The sequence below is a fragment of the Osmerus eperlanus genome, chromosome 15 (genome assembly GCF_963692335.1).
Source record: "Osmerus eperlanus chromosome 15, fOsmEpe2.1, whole genome shotgun sequence".
Classification (NCBI taxonomy): Eukaryota; Metazoa; Chordata; class Actinopteri; order Osmeriformes; family Osmeridae; genus Osmerus; species Osmerus eperlanus.
In genome coordinates, this window is record NC_085032.1 from 16,593,400 (window position 1) to 16,613,561 (window position 20,162).

At 47.8% G+C, this 20,162-nt stretch overlaps 3 protein-coding genes across 4 annotated transcripts; 2 read left to right on the forward strand and 1 right to left on the reverse strand.

The window, feature by feature from the left end:
* Positions 1 to 442: 442 nt before the first annotated feature.
* On the reverse strand, positions 443 to 10,580 carry zfhx2 (zinc finger homeobox 2). The gene is made up of 5 exons (XM_062479986.1): positions 10,426 to 10,580; positions 8,615 to 8,773; positions 7,836 to 7,893; positions 3,268 to 7,526; positions 443 to 3,100 (listed from the first exon to the last, which is right to left on the reverse strand). Exons 1-5 carry the CDS (start codon positions 10,429 to 10,431, stop codon positions 2,699 to 2,701), a joined length of 4,884 nt encoding a protein of 1,627 aa, XP_062335970.1. The 5' UTR covers positions 10,432 to 10,580; the 3' UTR covers positions 443 to 2,698.
* A 321-nt stretch (positions 10,581 to 10,901) lies between these two features.
* On the forward strand, positions 10,902 to 12,730 carry thtpa (thiamine triphosphatase). 2 transcript variants are annotated; one of them, XM_062479992.1, is made up of 4 exons: positions 10,902 to 11,048; positions 11,349 to 11,420; positions 11,642 to 12,181; positions 12,267 to 12,730. In XM_062479992.1, the coding sequence occupies exons 2-4, from the start codon at positions 11,351 to 11,353 to the stop codon at positions 12,365 to 12,367; spliced, it is 711 nt and encodes a 236-aa protein (XP_062335976.1). In that variant the 5' UTR covers positions 10,902 to 11,048; positions 11,349 to 11,350; the 3' UTR covers positions 12,368 to 12,730. The 2 variants fall into 2 exon arrangements, with proteins under 2 accessions (XP_062335976.1, XP_062335975.1); XM_062479991.1 differs by having other exon boundaries at positions 11,039 to 11,175.
* Positions 12,731 to 13,399: 669 nt separating this feature from the next.
* dcaf11 (ddb1 and cul4 associated factor 11) lies at positions 13,400 to 19,814 on the forward strand. The gene is made up of 15 exons (XM_062479872.1): positions 13,400 to 13,626; positions 14,021 to 14,210; positions 14,285 to 14,412; positions 14,985 to 15,103; positions 15,279 to 15,343; positions 15,418 to 15,518; positions 15,684 to 15,830; positions 16,046 to 16,100; positions 16,452 to 16,520; positions 16,680 to 16,737; positions 16,993 to 17,178; positions 17,487 to 17,640; positions 18,206 to 18,358; positions 18,709 to 18,815; positions 19,040 to 19,814. The coding sequence occupies exons 2-15, from the start codon at positions 14,032 to 14,034 to the stop codon at positions 19,115 to 19,117; spliced, it is 1,599 nt and encodes a 532-aa protein (XP_062335856.1). The 5' UTR covers positions 13,400 to 13,626; positions 14,021 to 14,031; the 3' UTR covers positions 19,118 to 19,814.
* Positions 19,815 to 20,162: the final 348 nt, after the last annotated feature.

Here is a 20,162-nt window from a genome sequence, read left to right on the forward strand (position 1 = left end):
CTACGTATTACTCGATAACATTTCTGTCAATCCCCACCCCCTAACCGCCGTTCGTCACAAACTGAATTTCTAGTACACACTGTAGTCTGCGTGACACACATTTTGGTCACCTAATCCAACCCTGATGACCTTAGTTTGTGAGTCAGATGTATTTTGACCCAACACAAATCCATCTTGACCGGCGTAAAACTAGATTTACGATTAAATCGCGCGTATTGCGTTTAAAGGGGACGGCAATGGAAATGTTGCAGGAAAAGCAGTGAGTAAAGGCATTAATCATGCATTGAGCCGTTACCATAGGTGTGTCTTTAATCTGTTCTCAATTATCTTGCAGATTGAGTGCCCAATTCAGTCACGTAAAAGAAAGAACCGATACTGTGCAATAACAATAGAAACAGTCAAGTTTCACAATATTGGATTCCAAAACATAGTAGCCTAATACTTCAATTCAAATGGTTTTATTTATTTTCTGTATACCAAAAGGAAAACAGAATGGAGATCCAACACATAAGGCAGGTACAAGTGAAGAGGGAAAAAAAAGAAAAGAAAAAAAGCTTAATCAAAATTCTAACATTTAATAACAACACTGCCACCATCATTATTTAATATTCATACCAATAACATCTCTTTTTGAGCAAAGAGATGTGATTAAAACCATTATCAATAATAATCAAAACAGTGATGAGAGTAATGATAATAACAGGAGTAGTACAGCTATAACAATTGTGAGATAATCAAGTGACAATGAAAAAATGATTAGAATAACAAGCAGATCTCCGTAAAACCTATCTAGCTTGGACAGTGCAATACCGTGTCACCCAGTCTGCAGGCACCGCACTGACACCCAGTCCTTGGTTTAGACACAAGCTACAGCTTGGCACCATTGAAATGATTAGTTATCATAAAGGACATTTTTAAAACCAATTATTAACCAAGTCTTTGAACATCAAGTGCCCTGTGTTGTGATAGAAGAAATGCATTATTCTGTAGCTCGTGTTGAAATCGTGGACTGGCTCGAGTGTTAAAGCCCAGGGATATCCTTTTACAGTTTGCATTAAGAACATCTCTCCTGCTCTCTGTCAACCTCAAGATTGCTTTTTGGTTATCAAATGACAGAAAAGCAAAGGAAGAACAACTTTGGAATATCAGTTTTTCTTAATATATTTCTTTTAAAAAAAGTTCTTTTTTTAGTTTTGCATTTCTTTTTGTTAAAACTATTAATAGTAACATTATTAATAACAATAATATACAACTTAAACTGAAGGAAAACTTCTTTAGTATTTCTTGTCATGTCCTTCAAACAGCACCATCTTCTCTACTCATTCACAACTTTACATTTTTCCCAATTGCTTACTCGAGTTTCCAGTCACCTTGGCAACTGAAACGTATTTTGAACATCCACCCTCTTTTCGGGATTTCTTTCATGATCTTTAACCAGCAAACACATAACCAGTAATACCAACCACATTTCAAGATAAAAAGAAAAATGGGAGGGGAAAAAAAAAGTTTAAAATATTTTTAAAAAAAGCTCATTTGAAACCCCTAAATTGAAACCCTGTTCTCTTGATCTGTTGGTCAACATTGTTCTGACCTAAGAAAGTTCTGTTGAAGTTATATTTTTGTTTGTAATCATTTGTTTGCGCACTGATGAAACTGGGTAATATGAAGAAATTCTCCACTCACGTATTTACGTCTCTTTACATAGAATTCATCAAATAGAAATGGCTCTACAGTTATCAGGATTAAGACTTTCCTTGCACAGCAGTGAGGTCTGATCCATGTTTTGTTTGGCATTTAGTGAGCCCTATGCAGGTCTTTCTGACCAAGTCTGCTCTTAGCACAAAAAAAAAAAACAGAAAAGGAAAAACCACCCATTGAGTTCAAGTGAATTACGAGAAGACATCCAACATGCATCACATGTCATTATTCATAAGCTAAGAGACACACAGCATTAGAATTCAAGAAAAATATTACAATTTAAAATCCAAAGTGCTGTATGCCAAGAATCTGCATTTTCAGCATCTCCCATGTTATTTTCCCTGTGTTGAGGATTGTCGTGAATAAAAGGTAAATGTGAATACAGGTGGGTGGTGGGGGGAAAACTACAACCAGATATATAAAGTATCTTCAAGTCCCAAGTGAACTGACGCATTTTCCTTCTCCAGTGGACCACCTCACCTACAGAGTTATTTGGCACCAGGGCCAAAGATAGTTCATGTTCCGCCCACCGGTTCACTCTGGAGAAGCAGTCTGAAGAATCTCACACAGTCAGACGAATGGCCGTATTATTGATGCATTTCCACAGTCTTGAGTGGATGGTGCAATCGATAACTGAAAACTGGACCAGACCACTGACCAAAGACAAGAAGAATGCAAGGAAGGTTATAACCACAGGAAGGTTATAACCACAGGAAAGTTATAACCACAGGCCAAGATTAGACCAAACTGGAGAAGCTGAGCCAACCGGAGAATATAGTTTAATGAGCATATGGCAAGTATACTCCAAGTAAACTCTACATAAAATGTCCAACTGATGTCCAATGAGAGAGAACAGGGCCATCGGGTGCAACAGCCTTTTTCAAACCTCAGAAACAAAAGAATATTAGCTTTTGATAATTTGAGCCCAATAATGTGTTAATTAGGTCTAGAGGACCCAGTGGATCCAGAGTCTTGTACCAGACCAGAAACGATCTGTACCTTAGCTGGTGCTGCTGGCTTGAGGTGGAGAGGACTCAACAGTCTCTCCACCAGAACCAGAACCAGTGACAGAACTGGATCCAGCAGCAGACCCATTGTTGTTGACAACAGCACCCGTCGCAGGCTGGCCAAAGTTAGTGGTTCTCAGAGTGGCTAGATGTCGGGGGGAGAAGACGTGGGCTCTGGCGGCGGCCCTGGACTGGAAGGCCACGCTGCAGGCCTCACACCTGCCCCTCAGACTCTCCCGAGCCGCAGGCTGGCCGGCCGGCGGTGGGCTGGACGGCTCCACCACGCTGAGCTGGACTGGCTTGGGCAGAATGGGGCGGTTGGCCCTCAGAGCATTGTAATGCAGGTAGCTTCCAGAGCTAGTGTCTACCTTCTTCGCGGGGTCCGATGATGGAGACTACACAAGGATGAGGTTGAAATAGAAAAAGGGACATGGGGAAAGGTTAATATCAGTATCAAAGCCTGTCTCTACAATTACATTACGTACACAGTTATGAGGGATGAGGCAATGAAGTAGAATTCTTAAATTTGATTGAAATGAATCCTGTGGAATCAGGTGCTTACCAGCTTCTCCTGCTGCAGGCGCCAACGCTTCTCCTTGGCCCGTGTGTTCTGGAACCAGATCTGAACGACCTTGAGAGGAAGGCCGAGCTCCGTGCCGATGGCCTCGCACTCCAGCGCGTTGGGGTGCGCACACGTTTCGTAGCAGGACTGCAGGATGGACAGCTGCAAGCAGGACAGGTGTGTGCGCGGCCTTCGACTAGTGGAGTGGTGAAGGAAACTGGACTCCGTAGGTTTGGGGACACTGGGGGAGCTGGTGGTGGCGTCTGTGCCCGAGCGCCCTATGGAAGAGGAGGTGGTGGTAGTGGAAGAGGAGGTGGTTGTGGTGTGGGATGTGGTGGTGGGGGATGTGGTCATGGAGGGCACAGGAGCAGGAGTGATGGTACGGGGCTTAGAGACGGACAGACCCAACTGTTCCCTTGAGAGCGTGTTGATCTTGAAGGCTCCTTTGGGAGACCAGTAGCTCAGCCCATTCTGCTTTTGAGCAGCAGAGGGTGGTTTGTTGATTGGTGTGGACGTCAGTTTGGGTACCATGCGGTTGGAGATTGCAGGACCAACCTTCTCCTCACTTCCATCATACTCCTCGTCTGTTCTCTCTTCGTCCCCGCTTTCCTCCTTCATCTTGCGTTTCTGCGGCGACCGAGTTGGGACGGGGAGCGTCTCCTTAGGAGCTGCAGGAAGAATTGGAGGTGTGATTTTAGGTGCAATTTTGACCATGGTGATGTTGCTAGTCGTCTCCAGTTTGGTCTTTGGCACTGCAGACACACTGCTGCTCACGGACGAGACCGTGGAGAGGGCAGCATCCTTCGGCTTGAAGGGAACCGGATTGGAGGATTTCACAGCCACCTTCTCCTTTGCCGGCTCTTTGTCAGGCTTCAGGAGCGTCCGAACAGGCGTGGCTGCAGTCGAGCCACTGCTGTTGAAACTGGCGTTTGACTTGGGAAGGGTGGAGAAGATGGGTTTTGAAAGGGGCCAGGTGAACTTGATGAGCGGTTTGCCCACTGCCGCTAGAGTTCCGTCACTAACGAAGCGAACCTCCCCCTTACGCTCCCGGGCTCTCATGTTCTGGAACCAGATCTGCACCACTTTTTTGGGGAGGTGGACCCACTCTGATATCTGCTCAAACTCGTTCTTTCCAGGATTGGGGTCTTTGAAATAGCACCCGTACAGCACATCCAGCTGCTCCGCCTGGATGATGGTTCTGGACCGCCTCATGTCCCTGTATCGCTTTCCTTTGGACTTCCTCTGCTCCTTATCCTTCTCCTTCTCTTTCTCCTGCTCCTGCACCTTAGCCCTTTCCCGCTCTCTCTCCACGAGGGTGGCGTTCATTCTCTCGGCCGCCCTCATGTAAACAGTGCTGGGTTTGGACATGTTATTGCTATTGATAAACCCCCCACTGTTGGAAGTGGACGTGTTGCCAGCAGGGTCAGGTTTTACCTGGACCACTATCAGCCCTTTGGCTGTGGGCCTCAGGCCGAGGCCATCCAGCAAACGTCCTTTCTGTACTGAGGTCTTGTCGACCATGGAGGACAAGGAGGAGGAAGCCTGCGTTGTGCTGTGGCTCTTCCCCATGCTGAGGTCCAGGGCAGCCTCGCTCTCTTCGCCGTTGGGAAGGTACGGAGAAGACTGACGGTACGACGAGAGGGACGGTGTGAGGAGAGGGTCGGAGAATCTTGTGACGTTGGGCGGGCTTGGAAAGGCAGGCGCTTTACCGCCATCCCCTTCTGCCACGCCCACCCCGACCACAGAGGAAGGAAGGGAGAGGACATAGGGGCTGAGGAACTGGGTGGAGAACGGAGCGAGGGAGAGGGACAGAGGCAGGGACTGCAGGAGGCTGCTGGGAAGTCCGGGATGGTCCATGGCGACTTGAAGGGGGTTGGGAGGGTCAGCCTGGGCTTCCAGCTCCAGATCCACATCAGGGTCCAGCCTCTCCCTCTTGATTTCCACCTCCTCGCGTTCCAACTCCCTCCTCCTCTTCCTCCTCTTGGCTTTCTGCGCTCCGGCCTCCTCATCATCATCCTCGTCCTCGGCATCTGAGAGAAACACGGTGGTGGAGCGCAGGACCTTCCCTCCGCCCGAGCCCTTGTCTCCCGCTGGATCGCTCCTGAGCTCCTCCCTGACAGGGCTGTCAGGCTGCTCCCTCATGAACGCACTCTGACTGTCCTCATCCGACACGATGACCGAGGTGTAGACCTCTTCGTTGTCCGAGTCAGAGGTCAGACAGGAACCCGCTGGAGTCTCCTTCCTCCTGCCTCCACTGCTGGAGAGATCCATCGCCTGACTGCCGGAGGCCTCGCTCTCTACCATCGCCAGAAGGCGGTCCTTCTCGTTGTTTACCGTGCCCCGGTCGCGCCTGGCGTACCTTGCCGTGCTGCGTCTGTTTTGTGTCGCCAGGGCTTTTTGCCTTTCTTTGGCGTTCCGTGCGTCGCAAAGCCACCTCCGCACCTCCCCCTCTGAGAGGCCGACCTCTTTCCCCAGAGCTTCACAGTCCTCGTGGGGCGGGCTGACAGCGTCGGCCTCGCTACGCGACTCCAGGAACGCCAGGAGGACCTGTGACTGGAACTCTGACAGCGTGGGCAGGCCGGGAGAGACGTGCCAACCTCTTGGATTGCGCAGGTGGCGAGTTTGGTCTGGGAAAGTTAAGGTGCATCGAAAGGGGCTGGATTTCGGGGTGCTGACCGAAGTGCATGGGCTTGTGCCGGCTTGAGATTTTTGAGGGGTGGAATCTGGGCTGAGCGTGAGGTTTAAATTCACCGGGCTGGAACTGAAGTTGCTGGGTACAGACACAGAGGGCGAACGGTTGTCGTTGAGTAAAGTTTTGTCTGTAGACATTGGGGACAGCGTTAGATTTGGTTTAGCCAATTTGCCACCACACTTGTCAATGTCTCCACCTTCATCTGGACCAGAGATTCTCCCATCTGTTGTGCTATCTCTATCCGCCATTTCATTGTCTCCCTCTTTTATACAGGCCTCAAATCTGTTCTTTTTGCCATCCTTCAGTTGATGCGCAAACTTCTTGTCCTCTTCCTCCCCCATCTCTGTTTTAACTTGCGCTCTTTCCATCGTCAAATTATCTTCCTCCTCAACCTTAACGTTTGGTGACCCTCTTTCAGAAACACATTTACCCTCTTCCTTCGCCGTCTCCTCTTCACTCTTGACATCCTCCTTCCGGTCGTCTGAGCTTGTCGGCAGAGTCGTTGGGAGTCCCAGCGTGGGCCACTGGGTGTGTAAGGTGCCGAGTCTCTGGGCTAGGAGGGCTTGCTGGGCTGCATTGAGACCCAGTAAGGGCATGGACTGGGTGAGGTGCTGGGCATCTGACCCCAGGCCCTGACTCTGAGCCAGGCCGTTCAGGATCATGGGCATCAGCATCTGGGGCTGTGGGATCAGCTGGGTTGTGGCCGCGCCAGGACCCGCGCCAGCCGCAAACAGGGAGGGGAGGAGGGAATGCGGGAGGGAGCCGGGGCTGGACGTGAGGAGGGTGAGAAAGGCAGAGATAGCCTGGGACGAGGCCACAGGGGAGGAGAGCAGAGAGGAAGCTGACACGGTCTGAATCTGATCTCCATCTTTGGCTGTGGTCACCACTGCCGTCAGGTTTCCTGGGGCAATGCAGTTGCTGCTGCTGGCGGGGACCATCTGAGAGGCTCCTCCCCCAGAGGTAACGACCAAGCTAGGAGCTTTGTTGTTGTTGCCGCCGGTACTTCCTGCGTTTCCAGCTGCACTGCTTGCTGCATTTCTGCTGCGGGTCTGATGTAAAACAGATTTCATATGACTCTCCAGAGTTATGGCATGGTTATAAGAGACGCGACACACAGCACACTGGTAGGGCTTGGTTGATATAAAGGGCCGAGAGAGAGAAGGGAGCAGAAGAGAAGGGTTGTCATTTTCTCCACCCTGATTTGAGGACCCTGTTCTCATCCTTTGGATATGGGAGGTGGAGTTGTAGTGGACACTCAATGCAGTCTTGGTAGGGAAAGCCTCCAAACAGGCACTACATCTGAACGGTCGACTGTCGACGCTTTCCGCCACAACACCGTTTTTACCCGCCGTTCTGTCGTTGTTGTCTGCAGACTCCATTTTAGCGAGTTCCTCCGTTTGTTCCTTTTCCAGATGTGACTCCAGGTTAACGCCATCCCTTTCCGGTTCCCCCATCCTCTCTAGCTCTGCATCAACCTCAGGGTACTTTTCTGGTTCAGAAGTCTCATCAGGTTGACATGATTCTGTGGGGGAATTTGAGGCATGCTTCAGATGTGATGATTCGGTATCTGATTTGAAAACAAAAATGGTACTTGTTAGTTTAAACATTTTTCAAACCTACTTGATCAACTCTGACAACACCTGCATGTCCTCTACCTGGTGGCAGGTCTGTACCGGTCTGTACCGGTCTGTACCGGTCTGTACCGGTCTGTACCGGTCTGTACCGGTCTGTACCGGTCTGTACCGGTCTGTACCGGTCTGTACCGGTCTGTACCGGTCTGTACCGGTCTGTACCGGTCTGATACCTGGCGCTGTGATGCATTTAATGAACACTGTGGGAAAGTAAGTAACTTCTGCCCCGCTGAAGAGCAGCTCACCTGTGGTGTTCTGAGAACCTGGATCCTCCTCTCCACTCTCATTCCGTTTGGGGGCAGCCTGTGGAGAACAGACTTGGCAGGTTATTTTGTTTAACGTAAAATAAAAAGGAACTTTAAATATTCCACTCTGATCTGCAGGACCCAACAGCTGAGCAACAATAGGACATTGGTTTAGTTCCAGTGAAGGTGATACACTCAAGGCATTGTTGCTGATTTAAAACAACTAAAAGGCCTACTTTACTTCCTCATGCAAATTAGATTAGTATAATTGCATAGACATCAGCCACCACAATGTACAGTCCGATATCTGTATAAATGTCTCCACCCATTGACTCTGTAGTAATAAATAGCACGACACAGATAATGGTTGTCATTCATCCAGTCTTGCAGGCTGATCAGTAGAGTGCAATGACATTTCTTTAAGGCCTGCAGACTCTGCATCAATCCTCTATATACAAGAATAACATTGACCCGAGTGTTGACTGAATACATGATAGATTAGTTGCCCAACCAGGACTTGGTTCAGACTTAATGGAAGCGTAGCCTCAAGCTGTCTTCACATGACGAGCAACTCTTCGCTAGGGCCGACCGAGCAGCATCATGTCAAGATTTGACATTAACACCCTCATCCAACAATGACTGTTCCAACACTTGCTTCCATGTTGCATGGGAAGGCCACTTCCAATCTAAAATAATCTAGATAACGTTTTGGGGACCCATTTGTGTAAAATAACTCCCCCAGTGGCAAATCTTACACACAGCATCTATATAATACTTACTATGTCCAGCAGTTTGTCCACACAGGTGGGAAGAACACTGTGTCTGTCAGTCAAGTGCTGAGAAAGGGAGCCCCGGTCTGGTTGCTCTTGTTGACACAAAGGACACAGCCACTTTGCCACCCCGTTGCCGTCACTGCACACTGTCTCTCCAGACTCCTCCTGGCAGACCAAGATGCGTTTTAAAATGTTACAAAACGTACAGACATGTTTCAAAACATTAGCCTAATTTCTAAACAACACTGCACAGCCACGTTATGATGAATGACTTAAACCTGCAGAAATGGCCTGATTATTGACCTTGATAAGAAATTTGCACCAGAATCAAACAATTGAAGACTGCACAGCTTCATTACAATGCGCGAATCATGATCCATTAGCTAAATCATTTCCCCACACACCACCAAAATACCAACGACCGACATAATCCACCGTCAACAACTCAATGCAGTGCTTGTTTTCAAGTAAGAAAGAAAATACTCGACACGCATTGAGTGATTAGTTACCATATCTGGCAAATACAATTTTAAATTATACCAACAGAATGTACAACTACAATGCACCGTATTGCAGAGTAGAAACTTACCGATGTGAACCCCTTTTTCTCCAAAGAAAGATACCAACACAGCGCTTTTGCCCACTTGCGTCCTTAACCTCATGCCAATTACCAAGCCGTGCCCAGAAAATATCGTTTTAGCAGCAAGCCTGCTTAAGAACGCTGGGCTGCATATCAATATGTAATCATATATTTGTCGAAAAAAATCAAAAGTCTTCATTGTTTAGTATTCGCTCTAATTAATGAGCAGCCTAATTAGCTGTGCCGACCAGTGATGAATCAATTACCTAGCACAGGCTAGTTAGCTTGCTAATAAGACACAACGTCGTAGTTATGTTGCTAGCTGGAATGCTATGAATTCATTAAAAGGAGGACCGCAAGATCGCTGCTATGCAAATCAAGCAAAGTACGGCTGAAAATAGTAACATACACATATAGCTACTGCTTTGTCTGGTATAATAAGAGCTACCGTTAGCTAGCAATAAATGTAATAAACAAAAGGGCTAAAGTCGTGGCACTAACGTTAAGCCTGCTGCTTACCTTCCTCCCACTAGACTCGACAGAAAAAAAACTTATCTTACCTAACAAACCCAGGTGTACATGGCTTGGTACTTGGCTACCCATCTCGAGGCATATGTGGTCGGGTTCAGATACCAAATAGATTAAGTAGGCTTTTAGGCGTCTCATCCAAAACCTCGGCCTCGAGTTGTTTCCTTACCCCACTGATTGTGGACTGCCAATGGGGCATCTAGTATTACACCACCCGCCGCCTGCTCAACAGCGCAAATTGAGGCCTACACGGACTAAGCTATTTAATTAATGAATATGGGTTCCCTTTACAGATGTGTAAAAAACCTCGCGCCCCCTCCTCCCTCTCCATTCCACAGAACCCATGAACGCATTTTGATAGTCAACTTCATTATTCTACATACTTTCGCTCGATTCATGACCATTTCAACTAGCTTTTACATCGTTTCAAGTCGTAATTGACGATAGAATTAAATGCTAGGCTACTTGAAACACACTAGCTACGTGCACACAGAGAACGGCGAAGGGGTGGCGGAGAGAGGGAGAAAAGACGGAGGTTGAAAAGTTTGGAATTTAATGTTCGAAATCTGTTTATGGAACTGCATGACTTTCAACATAATCATTCGTTCGAAACTATGAATTGCACACCACCCTTCCAAATACAGCAACACTAATTCGATGTCGGCTATCTTGTTTAATTAACTTCAGAGCAATTAGCTAATGCATTTACCTGCATGGTCGCCGCTCCAGCGCACGCTTCCCCCTGCTCTTCAGAACTGAAAAGTTTTCTCTAGCTCGCCCTCCCTCGCTCGCTCTCTCGCCCTCCCTCATTCGCATTCACCCTATCCGTCTCGCTACGTCCCTTCTTCCCTCTAGTAAACACACGACAGCTCCCCCCAAGGCTGATTGCTGGCATTCAGGGACACACATCCGTCGAAAACACATTTAGTATTTGTATATTTGAATTATCCGTCCTCACAATCACGTCTGCAACTGTATGTTCAATATGAATCTTGAAAGAGGTCGAGGAAAGTCTAGAAATGTGTGCTCTCAACAAGTTTAAAATTGTGATATCGGCCAAAATGTGTTCGTGAGTAGATGCCTGTCATGATAAAGTGATTAAATAAATAATGAGATTTTGCAAACATTTAGTTTCGACAGTCTACCGTTTTATTGTATTTCCATCACTCTTATTGCAGACACAGTTGAAGCCATCGAGTGTTATGGACACATCACACCCTAATCAGAGTAAAAAAAACACTTTACCAACGATTCAATTCAGTTAAAGTGCATTACCAAATGTGCGCCTGCGTTGGTGTGACGGCACTTTGACGCTCACGAATGGACATCAAGGTGCCCATATTGTGCCGGTGTAAAACGATTTATTTATGACAGGGATTTAGCTAACCGAGGTAAAATCACACCCGATTGCTGTTTTATTCTACTACGTGATTCGGTTGTTTTGTTTGTTAACTGTAAGGTGAGAGAAACTGTAGATTTGATTGATGGTTTGGCTGGGTCTTTCATACATAAACTCCGCATTTAGACTGCAATATCTGTCGACTGTTTAGCTTTACAGCATAAATTATCTTGTGTTTGAAATGCAAACTGATTAATGTGGCATTAATCTGTATTTTGTGTTCGTTTTGACAGCAATGAGCGTGGAGGTGGAGAGGAAATTTGTGTGTGATGCTGACATTCAGAAAAGACTGGAGGGGGTAGGAGGTGAGTTCATACTTCATAGCATTCTGTATTCAGGACTGTACACCAATATCCAGTTGAGAGGGGATAGGATTTGTTGAACATCAAGTTCAAGGTCTACTATGGGAACATTACATTTTAATTCATGCATGTAGACTTATTCTCTTTGCACTTTATCAGTCAAAACAAGAAACCCATTCGAATTGTTCTCTCTCTCCCTTTTCCTTCAACCTCTCTTCAACAAGCCGTGTGCATTGGTCACTGTGAGTTTCAAGACCGCTACTATGACTCTGCAGACTTCCACCTCACCTTGAGAAATGTCTGGCTCCGCTGTCGCCAGGGCAGCTGGGAGCTGAAGTACCCAACTGTTACAGAGCTAGAGGACAGGGGGGAGGCTTCGTTGTGTTCCCGATATGTGGAGATGACAAATCTACCTCAGATTCAACTGAAAGTCAGAGAAATTATGAGTGAGAGTGTTAATGAGCAAGAAGGGAAGGAGGGAGGTTGTGCCAGCAACACACACCCAGTCCACGGGGACAGAGCCTCCACCGGAGCCACCGAGAGCAGCCCTGCAGACCACGCGTGGCTGGCTGAACTCAAACTGGTTTGCTTTGCAAATTATATAACTGTGCGACGCTCGTTCGGTTTTAAAGAGGAAGGAGTTCGTGTGGACTTGGATCAGGCTGACTTTGGATACTGTGTCGGAGAAATCGAGGTGATTGTGCCTGAAGGAGAAGACACTCAGCCTGCCTTGAAGAAGATCAGAAATACTGCTCAGAAGCTGGGTGAGTTTATGAAATGTCTACCTAATGGGAGAATACTTAATTTTTGTCTGTATATTTAATGTATAATTGTTTTTCTTCCCTTCAGGCCTGTCTGGTGATCAAAGAGTTCAGGGGAAAATGGATGTCTACCTGCAAACCTACTGCCCTGAGCACTACACTAAATTACTGAATGCACATATATTGTGAGAAATAGGATAACTTGTAATAATACATTTTTCATCTATTAATATCCTTTTCCATTTCCATACTCCCACTTAAATATTTGATTGCATATCTAAACTGTCAGTCTCACATTATCATAACAAAGTAATTCCTATGTAATTCAAGACGAGCAAAGATTTGGTCATATCATAAAGTAAAGCTTGTTTTGGCTGCCATTTGATCCCGTTTTGAATTCAGGTGATTTCTGCGGTAATCTACTTTAATCTGGGACCCTCTCTGTATCCCTTCTATCTAAATATTTAACACTATTTTAGAAACGTATAGTACCTGTTACTATTGACATTTAAGTTTTATTTGAGTGACCCTCTTTTGAAAGACACAATAAAATTGCCTATTGTTGAAAAGTTGTGACCATGGGAGTATTATTGACGTTTTAAAATTTAGAGCTAGTAAAACGGACATTGACTCAACGGTGGGTCTACGGAATGTGATAATACGTACAGACATGTGGCCCTCAAACACCTATTTTGCATATAATAATTCATTTTCTTGCTTTCGAAAACCACATCAGTCATCTTCAAAACGTAGGTCATACACAGCAGTTATCTTACGATGCCACCCCCCTTTTCGGATCTGCTTCTTTTGGAAATGTGAGGGGATGCTTTTTCGATACATTTTCAGACATTTGGCACAAAGCCTACCCCTCATATAATAAAAAAATAGAAACATGTAGTATCTGCTAGATGTTTAGCACCAAAAAGTTCTGTTTCATTTTCAATTATGAAACGGTCCTCTGATTGGTGATCAAAACAGACTCCACATACTGACGTAGGCATGTGTTGTCACTACTAGGCCCCAGTCTGCGGTGATCAAGTTAGTGCTCCAGTTTGAGAACACTGCTTTCATTTGTATCGTGTCTTTTATCATAATTTCAGCCGACACATTAAGTTATACCAATATTCATCAAACTTCTGTTAAACTTTTAGCTAAATACAGACGGGATTCAACGAGGCAACCAAATTAGTGGTTGGATCCCTCCTCGCGATAGTTGATCATGTGACTGCGAAAGTGCAGGAGCTCGTGAAGAGGGCTTGTATTTTGTAAACAACATGGCGCAACACGGACTGGGCTAGAAAAACTACTCCAGTTTGGACAAAATCCATATTGAAAACATTTCCCACATATAACACTTTTTGTCTTTGTCTAACTTGTATCGATATATCTGACGAAGGATTTAGCTTCCAGTACAGTGCCAAGGAACTGTCAACGACAATAACATAGGGGTATGTAGCTAGCTAGCTAACGCTAGTTATTGTCTACAATCTTTAGTTCTAGCTGCCAGTTCAACCTTAATTTACATTTTACATGTTTTAAACATAGACTTACTAGCACTGTGTGTAGTGTTCAATTTCAAATCCGTAATGTGTTTGTTAGTTGAATCTGTTAAGCAAGGACGAGGAAAGACCTCAACCGTGCATTACTCAACTATCCACATACTGCGCATTAATCGTAAACTGACAAAGAGATAGTTACGTGTGTGCGTGTTTGGATCAGAAAAATGTATGGCGTTTATAATGGCTTGTGTGTGTGTTTGTGTGTGTGCTCGCGCGATCAAGAGAGAGGGGGGGTTGACACCTGGGCATAAACATTTCCGTTCGACATTGTTGTGCTCGCTAGGCTCTCGGTCTATGGGCTCTCAGTCCAGTTCTGGGATGTCCGGCGGTCGGGGTTCCAGCGGCAACCCAGACCAGTCTGATCAGGAATCCAACCAGAGCAGCGGCACACGGGGCAACAGAGCTGCAGAGAGACAGTCTACCGCTGAAGAGGACGTTGATTTAGCGCAAGTGCTGGCTTACTTACTGAGGAGGTAAGATCCAACGGCCTTTGATCTTAGATCAAGAGGTCGCAGGTTCAGGGCAATAAAGGTGTGTTTCTCTGCAGGGGCCAGGTGAGGCTGGTCCATGGCAGTGGGGCGACAGGGCTGCAGCTCGTCCAGTCATACTCGGATTCTGACGAGGACAGCGATGGAGCGTGGGAGGGTCGCCTTGGAGACCGCTACAACCCCCCTGGTAACCACGACAACGTAGAGGTCGTTTCACACACACCAGTCATCACCTGTTGATGTTCTGTGCTGTTCACCCTAACAAAGAAAACAGTCTTAGATAGGAGTGGGTTTTCACTACAAAGTGTAATAGTGTCATGAGGCCTGTCCTGATGGAGGCCTGTCCTGATGGAGGCCTGTCCTGATGAAGGCCTGTCCTGATGGAGGCCTGTCCTGATGGAGGCCTGTCCTGATGGAGGCCTGTCCTGATGGAGGCCTGTCCTGATGAAGGCCTGTCCTGATGGAGGCCTGTCCTGATGAAGGCCTGTCCTGATGAAGGCCTGTCCTGATGGAGGCCTGTCCTGATGGAGGCCTGTCCTGATGGAGGCCTGTCCTGATGGAGGCCTGTCCTGATGGAGGCCTGTCCTGATGGAGGCCTGTCCTGATGGAGGCCTGTCCTGATGGAGGCCTGTCCTGATGGAGGCCTGTCCTGATGGAGGCCTGTCCTGATGAAGGCCTGTCCTGATGGAGGCCTGTCCTGATGGAGGCCTGTCCTGATGGAGGCCTGTCCTGATGGAGGCCTGTGTTCCTGTGTTCCAGTGGACTCCCAGCCAGACACGCAGGACGTGGACCAGAGTGAGATCAGAACCCAGATCCTCCTGGCTACCGCCTCCTCAGCCCTGAGGGGCAGAAACAGCTTCACACACATGCTTACAGAGGTACTTCCCCCTGCCCCTTTAGCAGGCTGTGTTAAAGGACATAAGACTGTGTCAGAATCTGTCTCATTATCGTGTCATGTTCAGACATACTTTCCTGTTATCGTGTTATCCTAGATATCGTGCTATCATGGTTATCGTGTTGTCATAGTTAGTTATCCTGGGTTGTGTTCTGCAGAGGGAACAAGGCAGGTGTCTCGGCTCCAGTTTTTCTCATGGGGAGTGCAGCCGTATCCGCTCACAGTGAGTATACAGCAGGAAGTTATTTACATTTTTACTGTTTTGTAAATGTAATGAATTAAGGTGCCTCTCCTCAGCTTCCTGCCCAACTGTGTGTCGTGTAAAGACACCTACAGACAGAAAGCCTTCTGCGGGGTTTACAGTGAGGATGGCAACATGTTCCTCTCTGCCTGCCAAGGTAACTAACACTCTTCAAAACTAAGATCATATTGCAAGTCTGTACGTATGTAAGTTGCTTCTGTTCAAGTTGACTGAAGAACTCAGTTTTACACATTTCCTAATCCCATGGGTCACTAATTCTCCTGTCTGTCTGTATTTCTGCCTTGTCTGTCATCCCCCCCAGACCAGAACATCCGCCTGTATGACACCAGCAGGGGTGGGTTGAGTCTGAAGCGGGCGGTGAAGGCCAGGGATGTGGGCTGGAGCGTCCTGGACGCGTGCTTCTCCCCCGACGCCAGCTGCGTGCTCTACTCCAGCTGGTCTGACTACAGTAAGGCTACGGAACCATCTAGAACCTTGTGGGCCACGCCGGGCTGGTCAGCAATGACAGTCACAGAGTATCTGTGGAAATGAGTAGAAAAGCAGTTTGGCTAATAGTTTACAGTGTATAGAATTTATAAGAAGTAAACAAACTTATTTAATTATAATAATACCATAATATGGTAGTCTTGTTGGTGTTGTCCTGATGTCTCTCTCCCCCTGCAGTTCATGTGTGCAGTATTGAGGGAGACAGTGAAACTCACACGGCACTGGACCTCAAGTGAGTGTTTCCCTCCTAGCACCTCCCACGGCACCACCCTCAGGTCATCACTCGCTCACACACCTCCCACGGCACCACCCTCAGGTCATCACTCGCTCACACACCTCCCACGGCACCACCCTCAGGTCATCACTCGCTCACACACCTCCCACGGCACCACCCTCAGGTCATCACTCGCTCACACATACAGCTGTGGCTTCTAATCCTGATGTTGTATCTGCATTTGCCAGCCAGCCAGCCAGTCAGCACAATATTAGGACTAGAACTGATGTACATGCTGTAGTCCTGTAACATCTGGTAGTTCATGGTACCATGTAGCTGGTGATCTGAGGGGCGGGTCTTGTCTTGCAGCCCAGATGAGAGGAGGTTCTGTGTGTTCTCTCTGGCCGCGTCTACGGACGGGAAGGAGATCCTGGGAGGGTGAGTTCCACACACTCCACACTCCACTTCAGACTGCTGCTTAGGAGAAGACTCATTTATGTAAGCTTCTCTCTCTCTCTCTCTCTCTCTCTCTCTCTCTCTCTCTCTCTCTCTCTCTCTCTCTCTCTCTCTCTCTCTCTCTCTCTCTCTCTCTCTCAGGGCAAACGATGGCCGCCTCTATGTCTTTGATCGTGAACAGAACAAGAGAACGTTAAAGGTCAGTGTGTGAGTGTGGCTTCACACCTCTACCTTTAACTGTTACCAGAGAGCAGACCTACACACACACATACATACACACACACAAACACACTCTAGAACCCCTCTGTGACTGTCACAACCTGCCTGACCTCTACCATCTGTTCCTCCCTTTCCCTCTCTTCCTCTCTCTCTTCCTCTCTACATTTCTCTGTCTCTCTCTCTACTGGTCTCCTGTACTCTTCATCCTCCCTGCCCTCTCGTTTGTCCCCTGCAGATTGACGCCCATGAGGATGATGTGAACGCAGTGGCGTTTGCAGACAGCTCCTCCCAGCTGCTGTTCTCCGGCAGCGATGACGCGCTGTGCAAGGTCTGGGATCGCCGCACCCTGCGTGAGGACCGCCCCCAGCCTGTGGGTCAGCTGGCCGGGCACAGAGACGGCATCACCTTCATCCACAGCAAGGTACACCCCCACCCTCATCCACAGCAAGGTAACCAAGGTAACCAGCACTAGCATTCAGATTTAAATTCCTTTATGAGCGCAGCGACATACCAATAGCGCATAATAGAAAGTACAGCAGAAGATCAAGGACATCATTACATTCATCTTGAATCTTTCATGATCTGATACAAGCTGGCCTGAAACTACATCCCTACACTCCTAACCCTACGTTTCTGTCCACACCACAGTGACGTGGAACAAGATTCCAAATAAAAAATTGAAATAATTGAAAACATTTCTGTGTGGTGTGTTTTTGTACCGCCCACCAGGGCGACGCTCGCTACCTGATCAGCAACTCCAAGGACCAGTCCATCAAGCTGTGGGACGTGAGGAGGTTCTCCCCCAAGGAGGGGCTGGCCGCATCCCGGCTGGCCGTCACCCAGCAGAACTGGGACTACCGCTGGCAGCAGGTCCCCCAAAGAGGTGAGGAGGGGCTAGGGGGAGAGAAGGGAGAGAGGGACCTGGGGGGGGCAGAGAGGTGAGGGAGGGGGGGGCAGAGAGGTGAGGGGGAGCAGAGGGGTGAGGGAGGGGGGGCAGAGAGGTGAGGGGGAGCAGAGGGGTGAGGGAGGGGGGGCAGAGAGGTGAGGGGGAGCAGAGGGGTGAGGGAGGGGGAGCAGAGGGGTGAGGGAGGGGGGGCAGAGAGGTGAGGGGGAGCAGAGGGGTGAGGGAGGGGGGGCAGAGAGGTGAGGGGGAGCAGAGGGGTGAGGGAGGGGGGGCAGAGAGGTGAGGGGGAGCAGAGGGGTGAGGGAGGGGGAGCAGAGGGGTGAGGGAGGGGGGGCAGAGAGGTGAGGGAGGGGGGGCAGAGAGGTGAGGGAGGGGGGGCAGGGGTGTAGACTGCTAGTGTTGGCTGCGGGCAGTAGTTTGATACTTCCAATACCTGATGTCTCCTCCTCACTACTTCCTGTTGCACAGCTGTACTTTACTCTGTCAACAGCAGCCACTGTCTGTTGACTTAGCTGGCATTGGCCATCTCTCCTCCCCCTCCCAGCTCTGAAGAGACACAAGCTGACAGGAGACACGTCGGTCATGACGTACCGGGGGCACGGCGTGCTGCACACTCTGATACGCTGCCGCTTCTCTCCTGAGTTCACCACCGGACAGAGGTTCATCTACACAGGCTGCTCCACGGGCAAGATCCTCAGTAGGTCACCTGGCTCTCTCTCTGTCTGTCTCTCTGTATCTGTCTCTCTGTATCTGTCTGTCTCTCTGTAGCTGTCTGTCTCTCTGTATCTGTCTGCATCTGTCTGTCTCTCTGTATCTGTCTGCCTGTCTGTATCTGTTTGTCTCTCTGTATCTGTCTGCCTGTCTGTATCTGTCTGTCTCTGTCTGTATCTGTCTGTCTCTCTCTTTCTATGTAACCTGCATGTGGGTGTGCCTGTCTTTGTCTCTCTGTTTTTGTGTCTCTCGCTTTCCTTCGCCATCCGACTGTTTCTCTCCCTCTGTGTCTCTAACCCGTGTGTGTGTGTGTGTGTGTGGTGTGTGTGTGTGTAGTCTATGACGTGCTGACCGGCAGCGTTGTGTCCCGGCTGTCGGACCACGAGGCCTGTGTGAGGGATGTGACCTGGCACCCTTACAAGGACAGCATCATCAGCAGCTCTGTGAGTAACGGCCTGAACAGTCCCGGCCCAGCGGCTCACCTGGTGGACATGGAGGGAATACCTCACTGATTAACTGTGTTTCTCCTCCTCATCCCCTCTCTCTCATCTTTCATCCCCTCTCGCTCGCTCTCCCTCTTTCCCTCTCTCCCTGTCCCCCTCTCCCTCTCTCTCTCTCCCTTTCTCTCCCCCTCCCATATCCCCTCCCTCCCTCTATCTCCCTACAGTGGGATGGTGCTGTGCGATTGTGGGAGCACAGACAGACCCATCCGCTCAACGAGGACAGAGAGAGGGAGAGGGAGTAGGGCCAAGGAAAGGCAGGAAGTGAAGTCATAGGCAGGATCCACCAGTCGAGAGAGAGTGAGGGCCTCTCTCAGAGCGAGATGTTAAAGCTCACACTATCAATGCTGGATAATAAAGTGTGATGTGTAAAGTGTTATTCTCCTGATGTGGTCCTCCTAACTTCCCCTAGATATAATAACATTGTATTCAGAAACCTGCAGGAAAGGGTGGAGTTTTCATGTGACATTGGAGCCTTTTTGTCACTTTTTGGATGTGTTCCCACTGACATGCAGTGTGTTAGAAGCTGTGTGTGGCGTGTTGCTCTGGAGATCCTCAGTCGATTTTAATGACGACAGTCTTCTGGTGCTTTGTTTAAAATAATTTCATAAATAATGTTAACATTAAATGAAAAAAGTATGTCATAAATACTAGGGAAATCGTAAGAATCATTCATAAATAATGGGAATAATTCATTATAAATAATGTATTATATTTTATCGTTATTATTGTCCAGGGGTGGAAAATAAACACAAGATTTTGTAGCCTGATGTAAACATTTTCCAGTTGAAAGGTTTGAATGTGTGTTTGTGCTGGGATGATATAGGGTGAAGGGTAGAATATGTGTGGATGGTATTTGAGTGTATTTATATCTCAATGTCCATATTTCACTCTCAAAACAATGTTTTACAATAACAAATAAAATATTTCTTTAAATGTTAATCTTTGTCTTTGAACTTTCTTCCTGGTAATCCTTATCTGTGCTTGTGTATTACCTAATTACACTTGTTAAATAGCCAGGCAGCTTGTCTGGTGAATAGTATAGAGGCGTATCTAGACAGACCGCTGATGCAGCTTCAGCATTATGCACGGAGGGCTTTGTTACGTGAGGAATGTTGTAAGTGCTTTAAAATTACAGTCCCAAAATTAAGCCCAACACCCTGAAGAGCCAGGGGGAACACAGGGCCAGTGAGCCCAGATCCAGGATGAAACTGTCTGGGGAGCTGTTAGTGTATCTGTCTGTTGTGTGTTTTCATTTAGCATTCATCCAAACGGGACATATACCACAAG